Source organism: Dermatophagoides pteronyssinus, unplaced genomic scaffold (assembly GCF_027571235.1).
Source record: "Dermatophagoides pteronyssinus isolate colony J.1.1.1.1 unplaced genomic scaffold, Derpt_VIB-CSIC_2022.12 sq0008, whole genome shotgun sequence".
In the NCBI taxonomy this organism is placed as follows: domain Eukaryota; kingdom Metazoa; phylum Arthropoda; class Arachnida; order Sarcoptiformes; family Pyroglyphidae; genus Dermatophagoides; species Dermatophagoides pteronyssinus.
The window spans coordinates 1,881,190-1,903,082 of NW_027461532.1; the positions used below are offsets into that span (position 1 = coordinate 1,881,190).

At 27.5% G+C, this 21,893-nt stretch overlaps 2 protein-coding genes across 2 annotated transcripts; one reads left to right on the forward strand and one right to left on the reverse strand.

Annotated features, from left to right (window-relative positions):
• Positions 1–5,873: 5,873 nt before the first annotated feature.
• Positions 5,874–17,328, forward strand: LOC113795512 (uncharacterized). Its single transcript, XM_075820895.1, has 4 exons — positions 5,874–6,805; positions 11,939–13,556; positions 15,093–15,152; positions 16,516–17,328. Exons 1-4 carry the CDS (start codon positions 6,182–6,184, stop codon positions 16,854–16,856), a joined length of 2,643 nt encoding a protein of 880 aa, XP_075677010.1. The 5' UTR covers positions 5,874–6,181; the 3' UTR covers positions 16,857–17,328.
• Positions 17,329–18,443: 1,115 nt separating this feature from the next.
• On the reverse strand, positions 18,444–21,446 carry LOC113795524 (E3 ubiquitin-protein ligase AMFR-like). Its single transcript, XM_027345712.2, has 3 exons — positions 20,144–21,446; positions 19,352–20,076; positions 18,444–19,277 (listed from the first exon to the last, which is right to left on the reverse strand). Exons 1-3 carry the CDS (start codon positions 21,311–21,313, stop codon positions 19,163–19,165), a joined length of 2,010 nt encoding a protein of 669 aa, XP_027201513.1. The 5' UTR covers positions 21,314–21,446; the 3' UTR covers positions 18,444–19,162.
• Positions 21,447–21,893: the final 447 nt, after the last annotated feature.

The window sequence follows — 21,893 nt, forward strand, 5'->3', positions numbered from 1 at the left end:
ATTACTTTGTCGATTATGATGATGGTGATGTACGATGAAATAATATTGAAAATGAATCCATTGATAATGGTAACTTGAAGACTTGAAGACAGCCAAAACAACAACAACAAAATATTTCGAGCAGGTCAGTCAATCAAAAAAAAAAACGTAAAAATTTTCACATTAAAAGCCATCATCAAATTGGATATGGAAGAATGTTTTTCATCATCATCATCAGTGATTTTCCATATTAATTATTGCTTCGTCGTTTTAATTATTGACAATTAATGAAAAATAGTTCAATTTTTTCATCCGGTTCGTTTTTTTCGCTGTTTCAGTTGATTGATTTGATTTGAGGGGAAAACATTTTCAAAATGCAATTCAAGGTTTACACAATATATCACATCATCACTATAAATAATTTGTTTTGACCATCAGGATTATAATTAGGTCTATATATACAACCATGTAAATTATCTTATTTAAGGGATAATCTTTTATAATTAACTAATGAAGAACAAAAACGAAGATGATGATGAAGAAAAAGAAAAAACGTTATTCGTTGATCGTAGGATTGGAATGAATTTTCATTCATTCATTCATTTCACTGATCACTTCCAAAAAAAAAAACATTCATCTTTATCGTTCATTAACAACAACAATATTCGTTTATAATTAATACTAATTTGCTGGCAACAAATATATAATTTTCTAGTATTTTTAATTTTAACTCTTTTACAACATTTTGTTGTTGTTGTATCATTATCATTATCATATCAAGATTATTAAAAGATTGTTGTTGTTGTTGTTGTTTTTCTTTGGTCTATTAATAATTTTTCTATCCATTCATTTTTTCTGAAAATAAATCTTTTGGCTGTCAAGTTCATCATGTTGTTGATGATGATGATGATGATGAACATCCTGTGTAGAACACAAATACTACGCCTACATTCATTCATTCATTCATTTGATGGAATCCAATTACAAAATTGGTTAGCTTTTTTATTGTTGTTGAAATTCATTTCATTTTATTATCATCATTTACCGGTAAATTTGAACAACAACAACCAAGATACCTATCATTCATTTAAAATGTTAATGGAAAAAAAGAAGAATAGAAAATAATTTAGTAAATTTCTTTGAAAGTTTTTACTCAACAAAACAAAACAGCTCATCTTATAAATAATTGAAAGAATCTACCCTTAATAGTAAAAAAAGAATCTAATTAATTACTTGTGTGAAACACTAAAACAAAAACAAAACAAAACAAAAAAAGATTCATTAATAATTTCATTTCATTTCATGGTTAACAAATTGTTTGTTGATTGTGTGGCCGAAATTACAATCAACTGGCGTTGGCGGTATCGTTGTTGGTGTAAATGTTTTCTAATTTTTCTTCATTTCTATCCAGGTACAATACTTGATTGAATTTTTTTTTCCTGTTGTTGTTGTTGTTATCAGTTCGGGAAATTACCTAGACTAATGATTTTTCAACAATAAAAATTCAATCCTTGAATATGTTATTCGATTGAAGATAATGAATAAATAAATGATTGAGAAAAGAAGAAATGATTTACAATTCATCATTGATTGAGAAATTTTGAAATGAAAACAAGGCCGCGCAAGTTGTTTCTTTCTTTCTTTTTTAACCAACAAAAACAATTAATAATAAACTTGGCTACGCAAGATCTTATTGGAACGTGTGTGCAACTGTATATAAATATGTGTGTCGTATGTCAAATTTTCGATATCAAGGTTGATATCAAACAAACAAAAAAAAACTGGCTAAAAAAGAAAAATGACACACTTCAAATTCAAATTCAGCATAAAAATTCATTCAAATTTTTTTTCTTTCTAAAATGATTAAAATCTTATTTAGTTTCATTCTTTTCCATTCTTTTTTTTGAATAATATTTTCTTCTGAAATCATTACAGGGTTCATTTAGGGAAAAAAATTAACAACTTTCCAACAACAAGAACCACAATAGAAATTGAAAAATTTGAAGAAAAAAAAATTTAATTCAAAATGAAAATTTCCAAAATTGCACTACTGAATGACACAATTCTTACAACAACAGCAACAAAAAACGAATTATTCGGTCATATTCATTCAATGAATGATGGTCAAACCATAACCATGACCATCATTCATTCATTCATTTTTTTTTTTTTGGTTACGAAAATGACACACACACACATATTATATTGACTGTATAGTGATTATCATTATCTTAGACATAATACACACACAAACACATACGCAAAACAATTTACCAACAATCAATCTCATTGATCAATCAGTTCCGAAAAAAAAACGAGAAAATTTTTCTCTACAAACTCTTACCAAACGACAATATTCTTCTTTAGATTTAAAACGACGAAAACCAAGGGTTAAAAAAATTGAACAATTGAAACAAACAAACTTGACAATTTCAATGACCAACGACAACGACGACGACGATGACCATGAAATCAAATGTTCAGTTCAAGAATTTTTCTGTTTTGTTTTGGATCGATTTTCTAGTCAATATTGGGTTCATAAATTATTTGGGAATGAAAAAAATCATATATTTTTGTATGGCCCTCCTAATGTGAAACAGTTTGTTTTTTTGGGGGAAGTTTTTTTCCTACCTGATGTGATTGACTTGAATAAAAAAAACTAAACCAAATTACAAACGGTACAACCACCACCACCACCACAAGTGGATCATCAAGTGTAATGAAAAAAATAAATATGATCCACAAATAACCTTGTACTTGTCACCTAAATCGTTGTAAGTTTACGTATGTTTGTGTATGTAAGTTTGCGTATGCATGTTTGACAGGCTAATATTTGAAATTAGAGAATATCAATGGAGAGAAAAACTGTCAAAGAATTGAACAATTTTTGTTTGAAAAAAGTTTCAAGCAAAGAAATTGATTCATAAATGTTATGGAGAGAAACAAAATAATAAACAATTCTAACGGAACAATAAAAAGAAAGAGGTCAAACTAATTTTTTTGCTGGAAAAAAATTATCATTTAAAATTGAATGGATAATAAATTTGAAAATTATTAAAAATCCCAATATGATTTTTATATAACAAAAATCTTGCATTAAATTACAAAGAAGATGAAAACTTATGAAAACCAACCAAAAAATGATGAAAATAAAGAGAAAAACAGCAACATGATAAAATTGTAAAACAACATGGAAGAATTTTTTACGTTTTCAAACAAATGATTATTAATAATGATAGATAGATGGATAGATAGATCTGGATGGATGGATGAATGAATGAATGGATTTTTATATAGGATAATCATAATTATCATGTTTTTTATAATATAATCACTAAACATCAAAAGATGCTGATGATCATCATAATCATAATCATCATTAGATCAAGATCTGGATGCACACACACACACACACATATATAGTATGTTGTTGCTGTGTTTTGTCTTTAGTTTTTGAATTTTTCATTCACCTGAACAAAAACTAAGACTGCCTATTCAACAACAACAACAACAATATTATCATTCTGGATCATTTTTATTTTTAAATGGATTATATCTAACCATCTTTTTGTTGATAATCATAATCAGTGATTATAATAACTAGCTAACAACAACAATGATGATGATGATGAAGATCATAATGTTGTCGAACATCAATTTTGTTTTCAAGAGAAAAACAAGAAGAAGAATTGATTTTGTTTTTGAAAAATAACTTTATGGATCTTTGAAATAAACGATGATCATCATCATTATGATTTTTTCGTTATTTTCGTTGTTGTTGTTGTTTGGAAACCAATATAGATAGGCTTATACCAAGAAATCTTTTCAGGTTTTTCTTTCAACATCCAAATAGATGGCCCTTTTTTTCTCTCTATATCTTTTTTTTTCTTTCCACAAATATAATTATATAGTTTGGATACAAATAACAACAAGTTTTTCTTTGTTGTTGTTGTTATTAAATTGCATTACATAATGTATATTATCATCATTATCATCATCATATTAAATGTCGATATATTGATGGCCATTTTACCAACAACAACAACAAGCCGGATTATCCAATGATCATGTTGTTCGACCTTTTTTTCATTCATTCATTCTTTTTACATTAATCGATTATCATGTTTTTCTTTATTTTGCGAAAAAAATGATGAACCAAATTGTGTTAATCATAAAGTCAAAGTTAATTTCATATTGTACAATTTTGATCTGAAGATGGCAAAAAAAAACAATCATCAATGACACACAAATGTTAAAATAGCCGAAATAAATCAATTAATTAATTTTTTTTCAATCAACATTCAATTATAATTAAACATTATTATTTTGTGTTTTTCAAAATAATTATCCTTTTTCCTATATAAATAAGTTTTGATGGCATGGAAAAATTCATTTCAATGTAAAAAAAAATGTTCAGGTTATAAATAGCAAAGAATAGATAAAAAGATAATGAGAGAAAGAAACGACAGGTGAATTTTATTCATCATAAAACAAAAATCAACAATGAATCGATTTACTCGAGGCAGATGTATGTTTTTTTTTGGTGAAAAATTTTTGTTCATGATTTGATATTGAAATAATCAACTCTATATTCATGGAAACATCGATTCTATCGACATATTCTGTGTTTTTTCTGCAATTTTTCCTTTGATTATTTCCGTTTTTTTTTAATTTTCAATTAAATTTTTTCCATTGCAAATAAATCAATAATGACAAACAAATCAATTTCCACTGTTGATGATCATTGATAATCATGATGATTGATTTGAATGCCTTGAAGCAATGAATTAAACAATTGATTTTTTTTGTATGTAAGTTGCCTCTCAAAACAAACAAACAAACAAACGGAAAAAATATTTAAATTGTAAACGATAAAAACAAATTGAACAAATAATCGATAAAGCCATCATCAAACAGCAAAAATTTATTCATTTTTTTAATTGTAAAATGATTTAAATAAACTAATTGTAAATGTAAAATGAACAAAAAAAGAAGAAAACGAAAAACATATTTATAAGCTACAAATAAATCATCATCATCATCAAGGAAAAACATAACAGTAAATCGATATCAGTTTATGCAGAACAAAAATGAAATTGTTTAATAATCATTATTATTGTCTATTTTTTTTCTTTTTCTTTGTTCTCATTTAACAATATCGAGATGATTTAATCAATTTGTTTTTTATTATTACATTACATAATGTAATGTAATGTTTATTTCAATAAAAAAAATAAATAAAAATGATGAATGAAAATGGCCTTCGGTGATTGGAAATTATGATTAGAGTTGTTCATATTTCTGTTTTTTTCGGTTAATTCTTCATTTTGAAAAAAAACAGATAAAAGATTAGGCCGATGGTAGAGATACATCTTGTTTTTTGGCATATCGAAATTAGTTTTCAATTACGAATTGAATCTCTGTGATCTAACAATATTGATGACATTTTTAATGTATGATTTTTTCACCGGAATAGAGAAAATCAATCGAAATTTCCATTTAAATTCTTTTGATTTAAAAACAAAAATTCCTTCAATGTTTTAATGATTAAAGGTATCCAATTTCATTGAGATATTCATTCTCCTCTTTACACCCCCTCTAATACCTCCACAAAAGAAAAACTTTAAGCATTTTCATTCTGTAAAAAAATTGCTGCAGAGAAAAAACTATGAAACATTGAATCAAACAGTCAAAAAAAAGGAGGAGTTAAGTTTTATCTTTTTCACCGTGTTTTTTTGGGCGGACTTTCATAACATAACATTCAAAAGATGGATTCAGTATTTTCTTCAATCTAAAATATATGGTAGGTTGTCCATATTGTTGCGCATCTAATAGCTAGCGTGTAGAGTTTTTAAACTAAATCATTCAATGAATGTTGTAAGGTAATATTTTCATTCCAAAAAAAAGCCAGTCAGTCAAGCCAGGTATGCCAAGCAAGTCATCATTCTCATATCGGTCATTCAGTTCAGTTCATCATCGTTTCATGTTCAACAGGTTTCAATTTTTTTTCTCGAAAAAAATAAATTTCTTGTTTGAATTTCATTCAGATTCAATCATTCTATTTCAAACATAGAATTGAAACAGAAAAAAGTGACATCATCATCAGTGCTAGTTCAAAAAATTGATTTAAATTTTAAATTACACAGAGTGTGTGTTTCAAATGTGTTAAATTTTAAAAAACTAGTGAAAACTGAATATTGAAATGTCAATTCTATATGATCATCTAATTCAATCGATACCATCAAATAAAATGATAATGATGAAAACAATGACAACAGCGATGGACAACAATCAAACAACAAATCAATATCAACAACAACAACAAATATCATCTTTAGAGGCAAATTTGGATTCAATTTCAACAACAACAACATCACCATATTTTATAAATAATAACATCTTACCAATTATAAAATCTGAAATTACAAATGAATCTTCATCATCTTCATCATCATTTTCACCATTATCATATCGTTCATCAATAACAGATGAATCTGATCAAATTGTACCAGATACAACAACAACAACAATGATGACAATGGTAAATAATAATCGTCATAATTCTCATCATCATCATCAACATCATCAACAACAACATCCATATCATCATCATCCACATCATCATCATCATCATCTTTATCATCATCATCAACAACAACAACATAATAATCATTATCAAAATCCATTACATTTTAATCCATATCCACCTGCACCGCCACCACCATTACAATCACATAATCCAAGTATATCACCACCAGGTTCATTATGGTCAACAACATCACCATCATCAATGATGATGATGACCACAACAAATAATATTATCGAGGTAATTATTATGATCATTTTTTTAAAGAATTTTCCAAAACAAAAATGATATTAACACCATAATTTAACAACAACAACAACAACAAACAACAAATTCGTGGCATGCAAATTCGATAATAACATGTTAACGGTTAGATCGATAATAACAACGAATCATTGTTTTTTTCTTTAGCTGAAAAGTAAAAAAATCGATTGATGATCAATAAAGTTTATAATTATAACCTATTTGGTTTGGTCAGTGAAACGATTTCTTAATTGTTGGTTTTCGTTTCCAAAAAATTTTCAAAATTATTATTATTTTTTCTGGTTTAAAATTTCATAGTGAAAAAAATAATTTTGTTGGTTTAATTATTAGGTTATCATTATTATTATTTTGGTCAATAAAAAAACATTTATCAGACAAAAATATCGTGTAGACACACGGTAACACCCACACTTTTATAAATAAACAGAAAACAGAATTTTCATTATCTGTTAAAAACTTTAAATCAACTAATCAATGATTAGATAAGTTGACATTTGTTATTTTTTTCGGTTTTGACTATCTTTATAATTATCAAAAATTTCAATCATATTTTTCTTGATTATTTGTGTGTGTGAGAGAGAGAAAAGGAGAAAATCAAATATTTGGTCCGGTTATTCTTAGCAACAGTTATAAATAACTGATTCTTAACTCTTTCTTTTTTCCAAAAAACATTGATTGTTTGTTTTTAGATTTGAATTATCGATTCTGTTTTTCTGCAGCAATCAATATAAGGAATTTTCTTATTGATTTTGTTTCGAAAAATAAATAAGAAAAACCTATTTCATATAGAAACAAAATATATAAAGATAGAACAGGAATTTTTCATTGATGAAAAATAATAAAGCTAAAACAGAAAATTTCTTGATCAAACACATTTTATCTCTCTCTATCTTCATACTTTTTTTTATCTGTTATTTTGTTTGATTGGTGTTTGATTTTTTGTTTATCTTTCTCTCCAGTGATATATAAATATAGTAACATGTTGTAAAAAAAATTCAAATCAAACAAATCAAAAAACAAACAAACAAACAATTTTTTCTTTAATTTGAAAATAAATCTACCATGGATCATCATCATTGATCAATGATGATGATCTTCAATGAAACAAAAAACAAGAAGAAGAATCGAGGAAAAAAAACGTAATAAATTCGGGTAATAAAACATACACCGTACATACCAAAACGAATTCGCTTTATATTCAGGAATTTCTTCATTCTGATATTGTTGTTGTTGTTCAACAACAACAACAACCTGATAATGATGCTTCTGTACAATTGTAACACACACACACTAAATGTACCATTCATTTTATCACGAAACATAAATGTTAATTTCAAAAAGAAAAAAATCAAATTTGATTCTTGATTTTGTGTGTGTGTGTGTGTGTTTGTTTAAAATTTGTAAAGAAAGCAAGAATACCTATGGCTATAAAATACCTGAAAAGTTATATAATTTATTTTTTTTCGTTGAAAAATTGATCAAACACACAGGAGAGTGGCAAACTCAAAAATTTGAAATTTTCATTGAAAAGAAAAAAAGCCATAAAGTCATTTTTTTTACCTGTATTTCAATGTATCAATCAATCAATCAAATAAATGATCTTTTTTTTTCTTTCAAAAAAAAAAAAAAAAAATGTTACTTATGATGGTGGTGGTGTCATTGAAATTTACGCAATCAAAGAAAGAAAATGACCATAATATTTATATAACAATATAATTTTTTTTCATCAAATTCATTCAAGGCTATGTAATCGAGAATCATAAACATTTGGATTTTACACGCATAAACACACAAACACACACACACCGAAAAATGTTAATGATGAATGAATGAATGAACAATAAATAATTTTTGTTGTTATTGTTTTATTTAGATCAATCGGAATGTTTTTTTTGAATAACAATTAAACAATGATTATAATATCATTGAATCATTTGAATTATCACCAATAATAATTTTTTCATTTTTTTATGGTAAAGGCCCATATAAAGCAATAATGATATTTTTCGGTTGGTCAATATGTTTGCTGCTTGGTGATTTTTTCATCATTCCAGAAAATTATTCCTTTGGGCAAATTTGGAACTCAAAGAGTTTTTTTTTTTGTTCTTCAATGACTGATTGCTGATTGAAGATGGTCATAAAATAATGATAATTTTTTTTGCAACCAGGTAGAAGAACCAGTAATTTTTTTTGTTCTAGTCAAGTGTTTTTTTTGCCAATTTTCCAGTGTAAATTATTATTGTTTGAACAATTTGTTGAAGTAATTTTTCATGTTTTGTTTTGTTTTTGCTGAACCCGATTAGCCCTGAAGTGAAAACAAAACAATTCTAGGTCTAAATTTTTGTTTTCAAAATTGAAAAAAAACCCGAAAAAAATTTTACCAAAATATCAATGAATCCCGATAATATTCTTTCACTTTTTTTCTCGTCGTTGTTGTATGACCTTATTTGAAAAAGGTCAAGATAAGATCATCATTAATGAAGATGATCAGGGGGTTGTCAAAAAAAACCATCATCCAAGATGATGGTGATGATCATCATCATCATCTTAAGCTAACAACACACAAGACACACATAACTCATACACACACTTCCATCGAGAGAGATGGACAAGTGTTTTAGCTACTTCAAAATCTTCTTCTTTTTTTTATTTTGATCAACAGAAATCTAATGTTTGTTTTTTAATTGCAATTTAGATTCTTTAATAGCAGCATGCGTAACATTATCAACAAGTGTTACGCATGCTGTAAATTTTATTTATTTATATTTTGCAATACTGAGAAGAAAAAAAAACCTATCAAAGGTGTTCACATCAAGACAAGATGATGATCACGAAATGATCATCATCACCATCACCATCATCATCATTATTATGAATGATCATTACACCTACCTTTATTTTTCTTCGATCGTTTCTTTAAAAAACAACAAAAAGAAAGCAATAGAGAAAAACTAAATAATCATTATTGGAATACACACACACACACACACACACACACACACACACACACACAGAAAAAGCAAGATTAAGCCAAACATAAAGGAAAAAAGGTCAAATCGAGACCGGAAGTTTTACCTGTGTGTGTATGTGTGTGCCAGAGAAAATGAATGTTTGTTTTGTTTTGTTTTGTTTTGCTTTGTTTTGTTGTTTGTTGTTCTGGATCATAATGATCATTAAGTTTATTTTGTTAATCCACATTTTGGAAAAAGAAAAAAACGGTAAATCACTGTTTTTTCTTTAAATTTTTTTTACGTGCAATTAAAAATTTATCAAAACAAAACGAGAAAAACTAGAAAGAAAAAAATCGGATGTTATTCAATTACAGTGTAAATATTTATATGTTTGTGTGTGTGTGTGTGTGTGCGGTGATTATTGGATAATCACCTTTTTTTTCCTCCATTTTTTTGTGCATATTTATTTGAAAAATTATGTCCGGATTATGATCATTCATTTTGAAATTTATCGTTTGTCATTTATTTCGTTTGAAAAAAATAACTTACAAATTATAGCTGTCATTGATTTTCGTTTCTAAAGAAAAACAAAAATCACCAGCGTAGCAATGTCAATAAGCTAGAAATACGCAATCTATGTGAATTTTCCGCGAGACCCTCTACTTTGTCCTTTTTTCCTGTATATCTTATGGTGAGATATTATTTATATACGAAAACAAATTTTTTTTTAAATTTGACAGAAATTTCCATCATCATCATCAGGATCATCATGATCGTCATTAAACCTAATAAATCATGAGCTTACTATGAGGCCAATTTGACGCTTATGACTGAAATAGAAAATGTTAAAAATCCAAATATTTTGACTTTTATTTTATGATTATGTATTTAACGAAAAAACAAAATTTACTTTGTTACAAATTTGCTTAATCTAGATCATCATAATCCATGATTCATTATTATTATGATTATTATTTTTTTCGGGTAAAAACTTGTTGTTTCCTGGATTAATTTCTTATCTGAATTTTAAATTATCCAAAAATGAAAATATTTTCATCGTGATGATGAGAATTGGTGTTTGTTGTTCTGACACTGTTTTCTGACAATGTTCCGGTGAATAATTGAAGTTTGGTCTATTTTTATCCAATGTCGAAATGATGATGATGATGAAAACTACTGGTGGTGGTGATGGTGGTGGATCACCTCTCTTCGATATTTCATCATCATCAATTTCGTTGACCAACTGACATACGTGTGTGTGTGGCAAATTGATAGATGTTAATGAAAAAAAAATTCATAAAGGTTATAAATTGTGTCAAAAAACACATAGAAAACCGAAAAAAATACCTAGCTTCTGATGATTTTTCACCGAAAAAATGATGGAATCCCTAGTGATAATGAAAAAAAATCATTGAAAAATTTCGATTTCATTTTTTCTACTTTAAAACAAAAAATTTAGAGCACAAAAAAATAGATAAATTTTCCAAATATCTAAACATCATTCATTTGGGGGTTCAATTGGCTATAAAATGAAATGTTAAGGTCGCCATTTTTCGGATAAATATATGCCTTACGGCTTTTTTGTTTTATCAATATATTTTCTGGTTTCACATCCACATGATATGTCAGATCTGAGAGAGAGAAAGAAAAAAAATCTAATCAAATTTCTTTGATCTTCGATCTTCGATCGATTGGTAAAAAAAAATTATTACTGATCAGCATTCTGATGACCAAATAGACTTATCATCACCTTATTTTTGTTGATTATAATTTGTTTTTTTTTCACTATTTCACACACTAAAGAAAAAAAAGAAAAAATATTATCATCCTACGAAATATCCACCACACTAATTATAACCAAAGTTGGTGTTGGTGTGTATGTGTTTTTTGGAGGTGAAAAATTTTCAGAAGTAAAGAAAAAACATTGATAAATTATCAATTTTTGTTGTTGTAATACTTCACTTGTTTTATCGCCAATCATCGATTAATTATGACCAAATGTCGAGGTTTTTTTTTGCAAATGATCTTTTTTTTTGTTGCCTTAATTGAGGATGCTGAGGTCATTTGTCAGATAAATTTTGGGTAAAAGAAATATTTTGGATCCTCAAAACTTTAATTAAACTTTAAAATTTCATTTCTTTTTTTTCTTTGATTCTAGGAAAAACAACAACCATTGTCCGGTTTTCATCATCATCATCCTCATCAACAACAACAACATCCAATAAATTATCCGATTGAACAACAACAACAACAACAATCAAAATCATCACCAAAATCGATTGATTATAATAATTTTAATAATAATGATCAACAATCAAAATCATCATCATCATTATCGATATCAATATCATTAAATATGGATCGTCCATCAATGAATCGAAATAATAATAATAATAATAATAATAATGGTAACTATCAACAACAACAACAACAACAATCATCAACAACATTTACCAATAATGATTCAATGCATTTTAAAGCACAAATATTGAATGATACAAATCTAGAATTAAGTACACAGATTGAATCATCACATTATAATATGTATGATAATAGTAATAATAATTTTCCAACAACAACAATTATTCCTGTACCAACAACATCATCATCGATGAATCCAATTTTATCTACAAATTCATCAACATCATCATCTTATGAACAATTTGTTCAAACAATCGGTAATAATCATCATCATCAACAACAACAACCATTGATGATGAATGGAAATTTACGTACTAATTATCAACCATCAATGATAAATAATGGATATGATGGACAATCCGTAACAAATTGGAATCATAATAATGATCAAAGATCAATCGATGCGTTATCATATAATAATCATCAACAACAACAACAACAATATCCAATTGAATCAATAATAACATCATTAGATTCATCAACAACAACAACCGGTTATCAACAATATGGATCATCAACAAATTCTTTATATAATAATTCATTTACAACACCAACAACAATTAGATTACCACCAGCAACAACAACAACATTAAATCAACAATCATCATCAACATCAAGATATATGCCACCAACACCGCCTAGTTCAGAACCAGGTTCACCATCATCATCATTATCAACATCATCATCATCATCATCATCTGCAACTACAAATAATCAACAACAACAACAATCCGTTCATCACCAATCAAATAAATCATCATCAACATCAACATCGGTTCACACGATTAACAATCAAACAAGTTCACCTGCATATCATCATAATCATCATACATCAGATAATAATAACTGTGTGAAACAGGCAAATATTGTGGCCCAATTTTCTCAAGTGTCCTCAATTTTATCGCCAACAACAACAACAACATTAACAACACAATCAAATCGTAGTTCATCATCATCCAGTAGCAATACAACGAAAAAAACGAAAACGATAGCAAAAACTGTACACCTGAATCGAAACGGTACGACAACAATAGCAAACGGTAATCAACAACAACAACAACAACAACAACGACAAAGTACCGGGCAATCAACATCGGTCAAAGCACTTTCTCATCGAATTTTTACCGGTACGTCCGGTGTATTACAAGCTAACAACAGTAATACTAATACTACTACATCAACAAGTGATAATAATAATAATGGTAGTAGTAAAAATGATAGTTCCAGTACTGTTTCAGGATCACGTTATATTGAAAATACAGCAGCAACAATTTTAATAACACCACAACCAAGATATAATCGACGAAATAATCCTGAACTAGAAAAACGTCGTATACACCGTTGTGATTATCCAGGTTAGTAGGTATTTTTTTTTCTTTCTTTTTCTTTCCCTCTCTTTCACACACTCACCATACACAACTAATATCGATAATGGTAATGGGAAAAAAATATCAAATAATAAATTGACCATGAAACATTTTCTTTTTTCACATTAACCGGGTCTATGGAACAGTAAAGTTTTTGCATTTTGGGAAAGTGAATATCTCCGGACCTATTTTGATGATCGGAAACAATTTTTCTCTTTCTTTCTTTTTGTTGTTTGTCATTTTGAAGAGAAAACACGGACAACTTCGGGTTTATATGTGGATGATAGATTCAAAGATTTCGGACAGCTGTATACAAAATTAACATTGCCTTGTCAAGAGCCAGATTTTAATAAGTGACCAATGGACAGAAAACAAAACAAAACAAAAACTTCCGTTGCAAAAGAAAAAAAAAAAGATTTGCAGAATTTTCATATGTTGAAAAATTCCATGTTGAATTTATCGAGGTTTATTTAACTTGACAACAACAACAACAACAAAAAATCACTCAAACACACGACAATTTGTCATTTCAAATATAATTATCTTTTGTTTTGTTTTTTTTTTGGTTGTTTCATTCATTTAAAACAAACAAAAAAAATTGTTACAACTTTAGTGATAGATAGTGTCCATTGTCCATAATTAATGTAAAATGAAATATTTTTCTGTATTTAAAAGTTGTTCTCATCATCATCATCGATGAAAACACATATCATCAATGGAATGTTTCTCAAAAACAAAAAAAAATCGCGTGTAGCAAATTGATGTTTCGCTACTTTCTACTGAAGATGATGGTGGTGATAGTGACGATAATGGTGACATCATTTAGCCGTTTCCTTTTTCATTTCTTCAAATGAATGATTTCTATTACATTCATTAGTGTAATTATCGTTTGTTGTTGATGATAATGATCATTATCATCAACAACCGACCAAAAAAAAAAAAAAAAAAAAAACAATGACAAATGATAATAGCAACAAGTTAATTGGATCTTCTTCATTTTCGTTTGTTTGTTTATCATTGAAATTTTCTTTTTGAATAGAAATTCAGCATTTCAGTAGTAAAATCATCATCATCATCATTAGATAATTATTATTGAAGACTATTAGCACATAATCAGCATCAAACAGGATGGTCAAGAATGAAAATTCTTTCAAGTTTTTGATGATGATGATTATGATGATAATGTTTGTTTTTTATATTCATTTTGTTTTTTTAAATACAAATTGCGGAGCACACACACACACACACGTTATATTATCATCATCATGAATGTAATTTGATATCGGATGATTAGAAAAAATATTTCAAAAATGAATTTGTAAAGTGTGTTAAATAAAGAATTTTCACTTTAAAAATGCAAAAAATTTGCTATATTTCCAACCATCCGGTGGTCATCGACGATGATAAACCTTTTAAATTCTTTCATTTTCTCCCTCTCTTTCTCTCTCTCTCTCTCTCTCTTTCTCCCTCTCTCGATTCAATTATCTTATCGAATAATTTTTTTTCTCTAAACCCCTTGATCAGGTTGCACAAAAGTTTATACAAAAAGTTCACACCTGAAAGCTCATCAACGTATACATACGGGTAAGTTACTTTTTTCAATTTAACAAAATTAATCCTTTTGATACCGAAAAAAAACAAATTTTTTTTCTGGTAAACATCAATCCGGTTATTATATTGATATTAAAAAAACTAATCATAACCGGAATATTAATTTTCAAAAAACAAAAAACAAAAATTCTGATAAAATTTCTCATAAAGATAGCAAGAATGAATTTTTAAAATGAAAATTTTTCTTCAATGAATTCCATCTGATCATATTCAACCAGACATGATCAGATATAGAAAAAATAAAATCTACTAGCCAGCCATTAGCCACAAACATCATTAACATCAACATCTTATCTTTTTCAAAAAAAAAACGACAACCATAGCAACAACAGAAGATAGTAGTAGTATGACGCGTGAATTTTTTCCATCTTCTTCTTCATCTTCTTGTTGTTCAGCAATATTCATTCACATTTCATTTCATGGTGAATGGTGATGATTAATCGTTTTTGATTGAACGAAAACTAAGAAAATGAAAATAAGATTAGAAAACGTTGATTGCAATTAGTATAATCACATCGTCTCTATATATATATCGTTCACCTGGTCCTTCTTCTTCTTCTTCTGTATTCTATCCTAAAATCTCTTGCCTTTTGGGCAATCATCATAAATTTTTTTTTATGAATGAAAATTTTTGATGATTTTTTTTTCTCTTTCCATTTATATAATGGCCAATGACTTGATAATTAACAGGTTCGCTACCAGCGACGCATATGTGCGTCGTTTTAGTTCTTTATTTTGAACCCGACGACGCAAATATGCGTCGTTTTTGTATTTACATTTAAGCAAATATGCTTGGTTTTAGTATTAACATTTGATCGAATTTGCGTCGTTTTTGTTTTTACATTTGATCGAATATGCTTGGTTTTAGTATTCACATTTGATCAAATTTGCGTCGTTTTTGTTTTTACATTAGATCGAATATGCTTGGTTTTTGTATTCACATTTGATCAAATTTGCGTCGTTTTTGTTTTTACATTTGATCGAATATGCTTGGTTTTTGTATTCACATTTGATCAAATTTGCGTCGTTTTTGTTTTTACATTTGATCGAATATGCTTGGTTTTTGTATTCACATTTGATCAAATTTGCGTCGTTTTTGTTTTTACATAAATGCAAATACTCGTCGTTTAAGATTTTACATTTATTTATCAATTAGATTTTTTCAAATTTCTTATATAATTACTTTTACAAATATGCGTTGGTTTTAAAATCATTGCCATTCAAAGTTCTATTATAAAAAATTCCATGGGCTGTGGTTAAAGATTTGTTTCTCAAGCGCTGGTAGCGAACGAGTTAATATTGGATTGATTTTTTTTGTTTAATTTGATTCAAACAGGTGAAAAACCATATAGATGTCAATGGCCTGAATGTCAATGGCGTTTTGCACGTTCAGATGAATTAACACGTCATTATCGTAAACATACGGGTGCTAAACCATTTCAATGTAAAGTTTGTGAACGTTCATTTGCACGTTCGGATCATTTAGCATTACATATGAAAAGACATATGCCTAAACCACATAAACAACAACAACAACAACAACAACAACAACAACATCAACAACAACAACAACATTATCATCAACAACAACAACAACAACAAACAAATCATCATCATCATTATCAAGCATCAACAATGATTAACAATTTTACAAATAATATGCCTATTGTTGCTTAATTAATTAATTTGTTTAATTAAATAAGATTTTCTTGTACAGATTTTGAAAATTGTAAATATTTTTCACCTTTTCAGAGTATCAATCATCACTTGCAACCGATCATGACATTATTCACTGATTCACTGATTCACAATTCATACACCCGCATATAAACCTACCTACAGTATTTTCAAATCAAGATTTTTTTCTTGATATAAACTTTACAAAACGATAAAAATCACAGACAATCAATTACCTATGAGCAATACTCTCTACCTGTATTACATTTATTATTTATTTTGTAAATATTTCATTAATAATAATAATAATAATTTTCAAAAAAATTTACAAACCAAAAAAACATTTATCATTGAACATTATTCATATTGTGTAATTTATTATTTTACAACAACAAACAAAAAATCAAAAATCAAATTATTTTACAAAAAATTTAAAATAAATTCGAACGAATTTTGTTTTTTCTAATTAACACACGCCCATTCTGACTCTATAATTGTTGAAGAGATAAAGTTAACAGAACGAAAAAAAAGATGCGCAAACTCCCGGTTGATGTTTTTTTTTTTTTGATGTTCGATGAGCGCTTGCGCTTTAATGTTCGAATGTTCGAATGTTCAGGTTAAAATGATTTTTTTCACAAAAACCAGGTAAAGAAATGAACGAAAGAAAAATGATTAACAAATCAAATTTGTTTGTTTTCTTTTGTTTTTGTTTTTTTTGTGGAATAGAATCAGGTTCTTCCAAAAGCACTATATATATTATAAAAATAAATTGAACCGTTTTTTTTCAAAAGTTCCAGCCAACCAAAAGAAAACCAAGACCACCAAGAATGTTGATTTTATTCATTGAAAAATCTAATGATGATAATAATAATGATGATTAGTGTGGCTAGGAACGAATTCTAATGATGATCATCATCATGATTTTATGTGGGAAACGATGATGATGATGATGATTATCATCAAAAAAACAACAAAATGAATGAAACTATGAATGGCATTGAATTAAACAAAACAACAAAACAAAAACGAAAAAATCTTTTTTATTCCAATCTTTAGTCACATAGATAAGCGGTTGTTCAATCACTAAATAGAGTTAAATCATCAGAAAATTCCAAATGTGTGTTGGCGTTCATAATGATCATCATCATCATTTATAATGGATGAAGAAAAAAATATTACTTGTTGTCATCAATGTTTAACATAATTGGTTCTGTTTGATTTGATTTGATTTTGATGATAATGATAATAATGACTTCTGTATTATTTCCAAATATAAATGATATTGTCATTTTTGGGAAAATTTGATTATCAATTTCAATCTAAATGATGATCATGATGAATGTAAAATTGAAAACGATTGACCGGATTTTTTTCACTGTTTAATACGATTTTCAATGATGATAGGATTCCCATACATTACATAAATGGTCAGTCAATATTTTTTATTTTTCTCAGAAAAAAAACCATCATCATTTTGGAAGATTTAATTTTCTTCCAAAATGAAAGGATGTAAAATACATTCGAATATTTTTTTTGTAAACAGTGGCGCCATCTTTCGTTATGGATCAATTCATAGAATAAAATGAATTTTGAAAAAAAATATCCAAATTTTATTCAATCATTTCAGTTAAAATATTTACAAATGATAAATGATCTTCTTTTTTTTCTATTTTAAATGATCAAAAAATTATTGAGGAAAAAAATGTTTTTGTTAATAATATTTTGTTTTGTATATCAAGAATGGTTGTTTGCATCAGATAGACATGAATGAGTGTATGAGATGGGTTTTGCTGTTGTCGAATTATCATCAATTTTTTTTCAAATGGATCGATTTGTTAATAAATAATAAAAAAACTAAACAAATTTAAGTGAAAAAAAAAATTTTTCTTCATTCTCATCGAATGAGAGATGAATGAATGAATGAATGAAAAAAAACTGGGGCATAATTTTTAAGAAATATTTAAAGATTTTGAACAAAAAAAATTATAATGATGATTCTAAGGTAAATTGAGATAGAGTGTGTGAAAGGAAGAAAGAGAGCGAAAAAAGGTGAAACAAAAAAAGAAATAGAAAAGAAAAACGTTTTCAGAAAATCAACAAATAAATAATATTTTTGTTTGGTTTTCTTTTTCGTTTGTTTGTCGGTTTTTGGATTGAGTAAAAAAAACAACAATAATAACAACAATGATGATAATGATGATTATGATAATGAAAACAAGAAAAAAAATCCACCATTATGCAATTCTCGATTATTATTTGTTTTTCAGCGATAGATTTATAGACAAATTGTCGGTCGATAAATAATATTAATGATCAATATAATCACCATCATCATTAATTTCAATCAAATCATTATCCGATTCAGAATCATCATCTTCTTCTTCTTCTTGGGCAATTTGATTTCCAACAATTGAAAATAAACTATAATTTTTGTTTTAAAGAAAAAAATTTATAATTAAAATTTTTTCCAGTAAAATTATTATTAATAATCTTACTTATAATTTGTATCATTTTGATTCAGTTGTGTTGTTTCTTCGGATTCATTATTATTAGTAGAATTAGAAGTTGTTGCTGCAGTCGAAGAAGAAGAAGAAGAAGAAGTAACAGGCCTTAAACGACCATCCAAAATATTTTCAATTGTAACCTCAACTGATCGAGTATTACGAAGATCATCCAATATTGATGTAAGAGAAAATTGTGGAAACCATTCCAACACTTGTTGTCCCATATATTCAATCTGTTGTTGAGCATAATCGGGAAATGTTTGTTCATTACGTGTTACTGATGCATTTATATTAATATCCATTATATTGGGACGTGTTACTTCAACCGAAAATGATGGTAACCATGTTGCATAACGTGAACCATCAAAATGAAAGAATCTTGTATTACCAGGACGAAGACCGGCTAAATTGGCAATATTTGCTAAATCTTCGAAACCTGTACCACCAGCTATATTTGGAATAGCAACACCACGACGATCATTACCATTATTATTAGCTCTGGTTTGATCACGTTGTTGTCGTAATGAATGTCGACATGTTGGACAACTTGTATCCTGTTCCAACCATGATCGAAGACATGCAGTATGAAAAAAATGTCCACATGGTAATCGTCTGGCATTCTCCATACGATCCCAACATATTGCACAATCATTATTTTCATCATTCAATTCATCACGTGATGCTGCAGGAAAATTCCGTTCCATCAAATTTAAAACCTAAATTTTATTCAACAAAAAAAAAGATTGATTCAAGGACAAGAGAAAAATAATGAATAACTCTTACCTGTAGATAATTACGATGTTTTTTAATTCGACGAATAATATCGGTAAATATTGATCGTAATTGTATCAATATGACAACACTTGATACGGATAGTATGATATTACCAGATGAAAGCATATGAATATGATGACAAAAATCGATTACCAAAACAGATAGATCGAATATAAGCTCAATATAATAGACGATTGTTGTACGTTTTTCCCAAATTGAATCACGACTTAAATCCCATAAATGTATTATATAAAGTATAAGACAATGTAATGCTCGTAATGAAAGCATCGATACTTCACAAAGAAGAAATGCACCAATACTAAAACTAGTATGAATACCGACAATACCACCAATTATAAATAATGGTAATGTTGAGATCAATATCGATATTAATAATGTAAGCAATTTTATATGGGCTAATCGTGAAATTGTTGGCGTATTTGCTAGAAAACGATAACGTGCTTTACAAAGATTTGTTAATAAAAACATAAAACCAAGTACGGAAAACCATGCACACCATAATAATAATTCATTCATATGTTGTACATTGATAACACTGAATACAAAGATAAATTTATAAAGTAAAAAATTCCAAAATTTATCCCGTAATAATTGCTGTTCAGATGAACGTAGATCACCAAAAACTAATTTCTGTATTAATTTTCCAAATAATATTAATAAACAATAGCTCATATTGATCAATGTCCAAACACAAAGTGGTTGATTAATCATTGTATTTGTTACTTGATATAATGTAACAAAACGTTGATTCTTAAACAATTCGTTCAATTTTATTGAATCATTTAGATATTTAAATGATGAATCAATAAATAAATTACGTAATGTATTGATTGCATCATATGATTCGATTGTTCCATTATTATGATGATGATGATGATGATGATTATTCGTACCAGTATCGGTTATATTTGTTTGATTAGTTATAATAATATTATCATTTAAATCTTGATGATGAGGATTATGATTATTATTATGATTATTATTATTAACAGCTGTTTGTATGAATAAAAATTCATTTAATTTCCAATCCGGTTCCAAGCCGGAAGACACTTGAAATGCATAATAAACAGCACAACTAAGTAATAGAAAACTAATACTTGCATATGTTTGCAAGCTAGGCAATGGTAAAATTTCTGGTGCGTCCAAAAAATTTGGCATCTTGATATATGTTTTTTTTTCTTCAATTGATTTAAATAATGATGATGACGATGATGAACAGAGAGAATACAGTAACAAAGAAAAAAACAAAAACGAAACGAAACGAAAAAAAAATTGATAACCACAATAATGAAGAAAAGAGAATGAGGAAAAAATTTTCAATTTGTTTCTAGTTTTTTTTTGTCTTCCAATAACTGTTTGTCAATCACACACACACAAAAACGAAAATTAAATTCTTTTTTTATTCATTTCAAATTGATTTATCGAATTGAATTGTTTTTTTTTGTTGTCTGTTTTATCGATGTTTATGAATCATTGTCGTCAGAAGAAGAGAAAAAAATGTTCAGTCAATTAACAAATTGTACAATCAATTCGATTTCTTTGTCAAATAATCATAACATATTTGAAATTATCATTGGTGGTGATGATATTTTTTTATGGATTATCCATCCACACAAACAAACAAACAATAATTGATGATAATTTTTCTTGTTATTGAATTGATTGATGTTGATGTTGATGATGTTTTTTTGTTTTTGTTTAAAAGGACAAATGTATTACGTACACATAATAATAAATT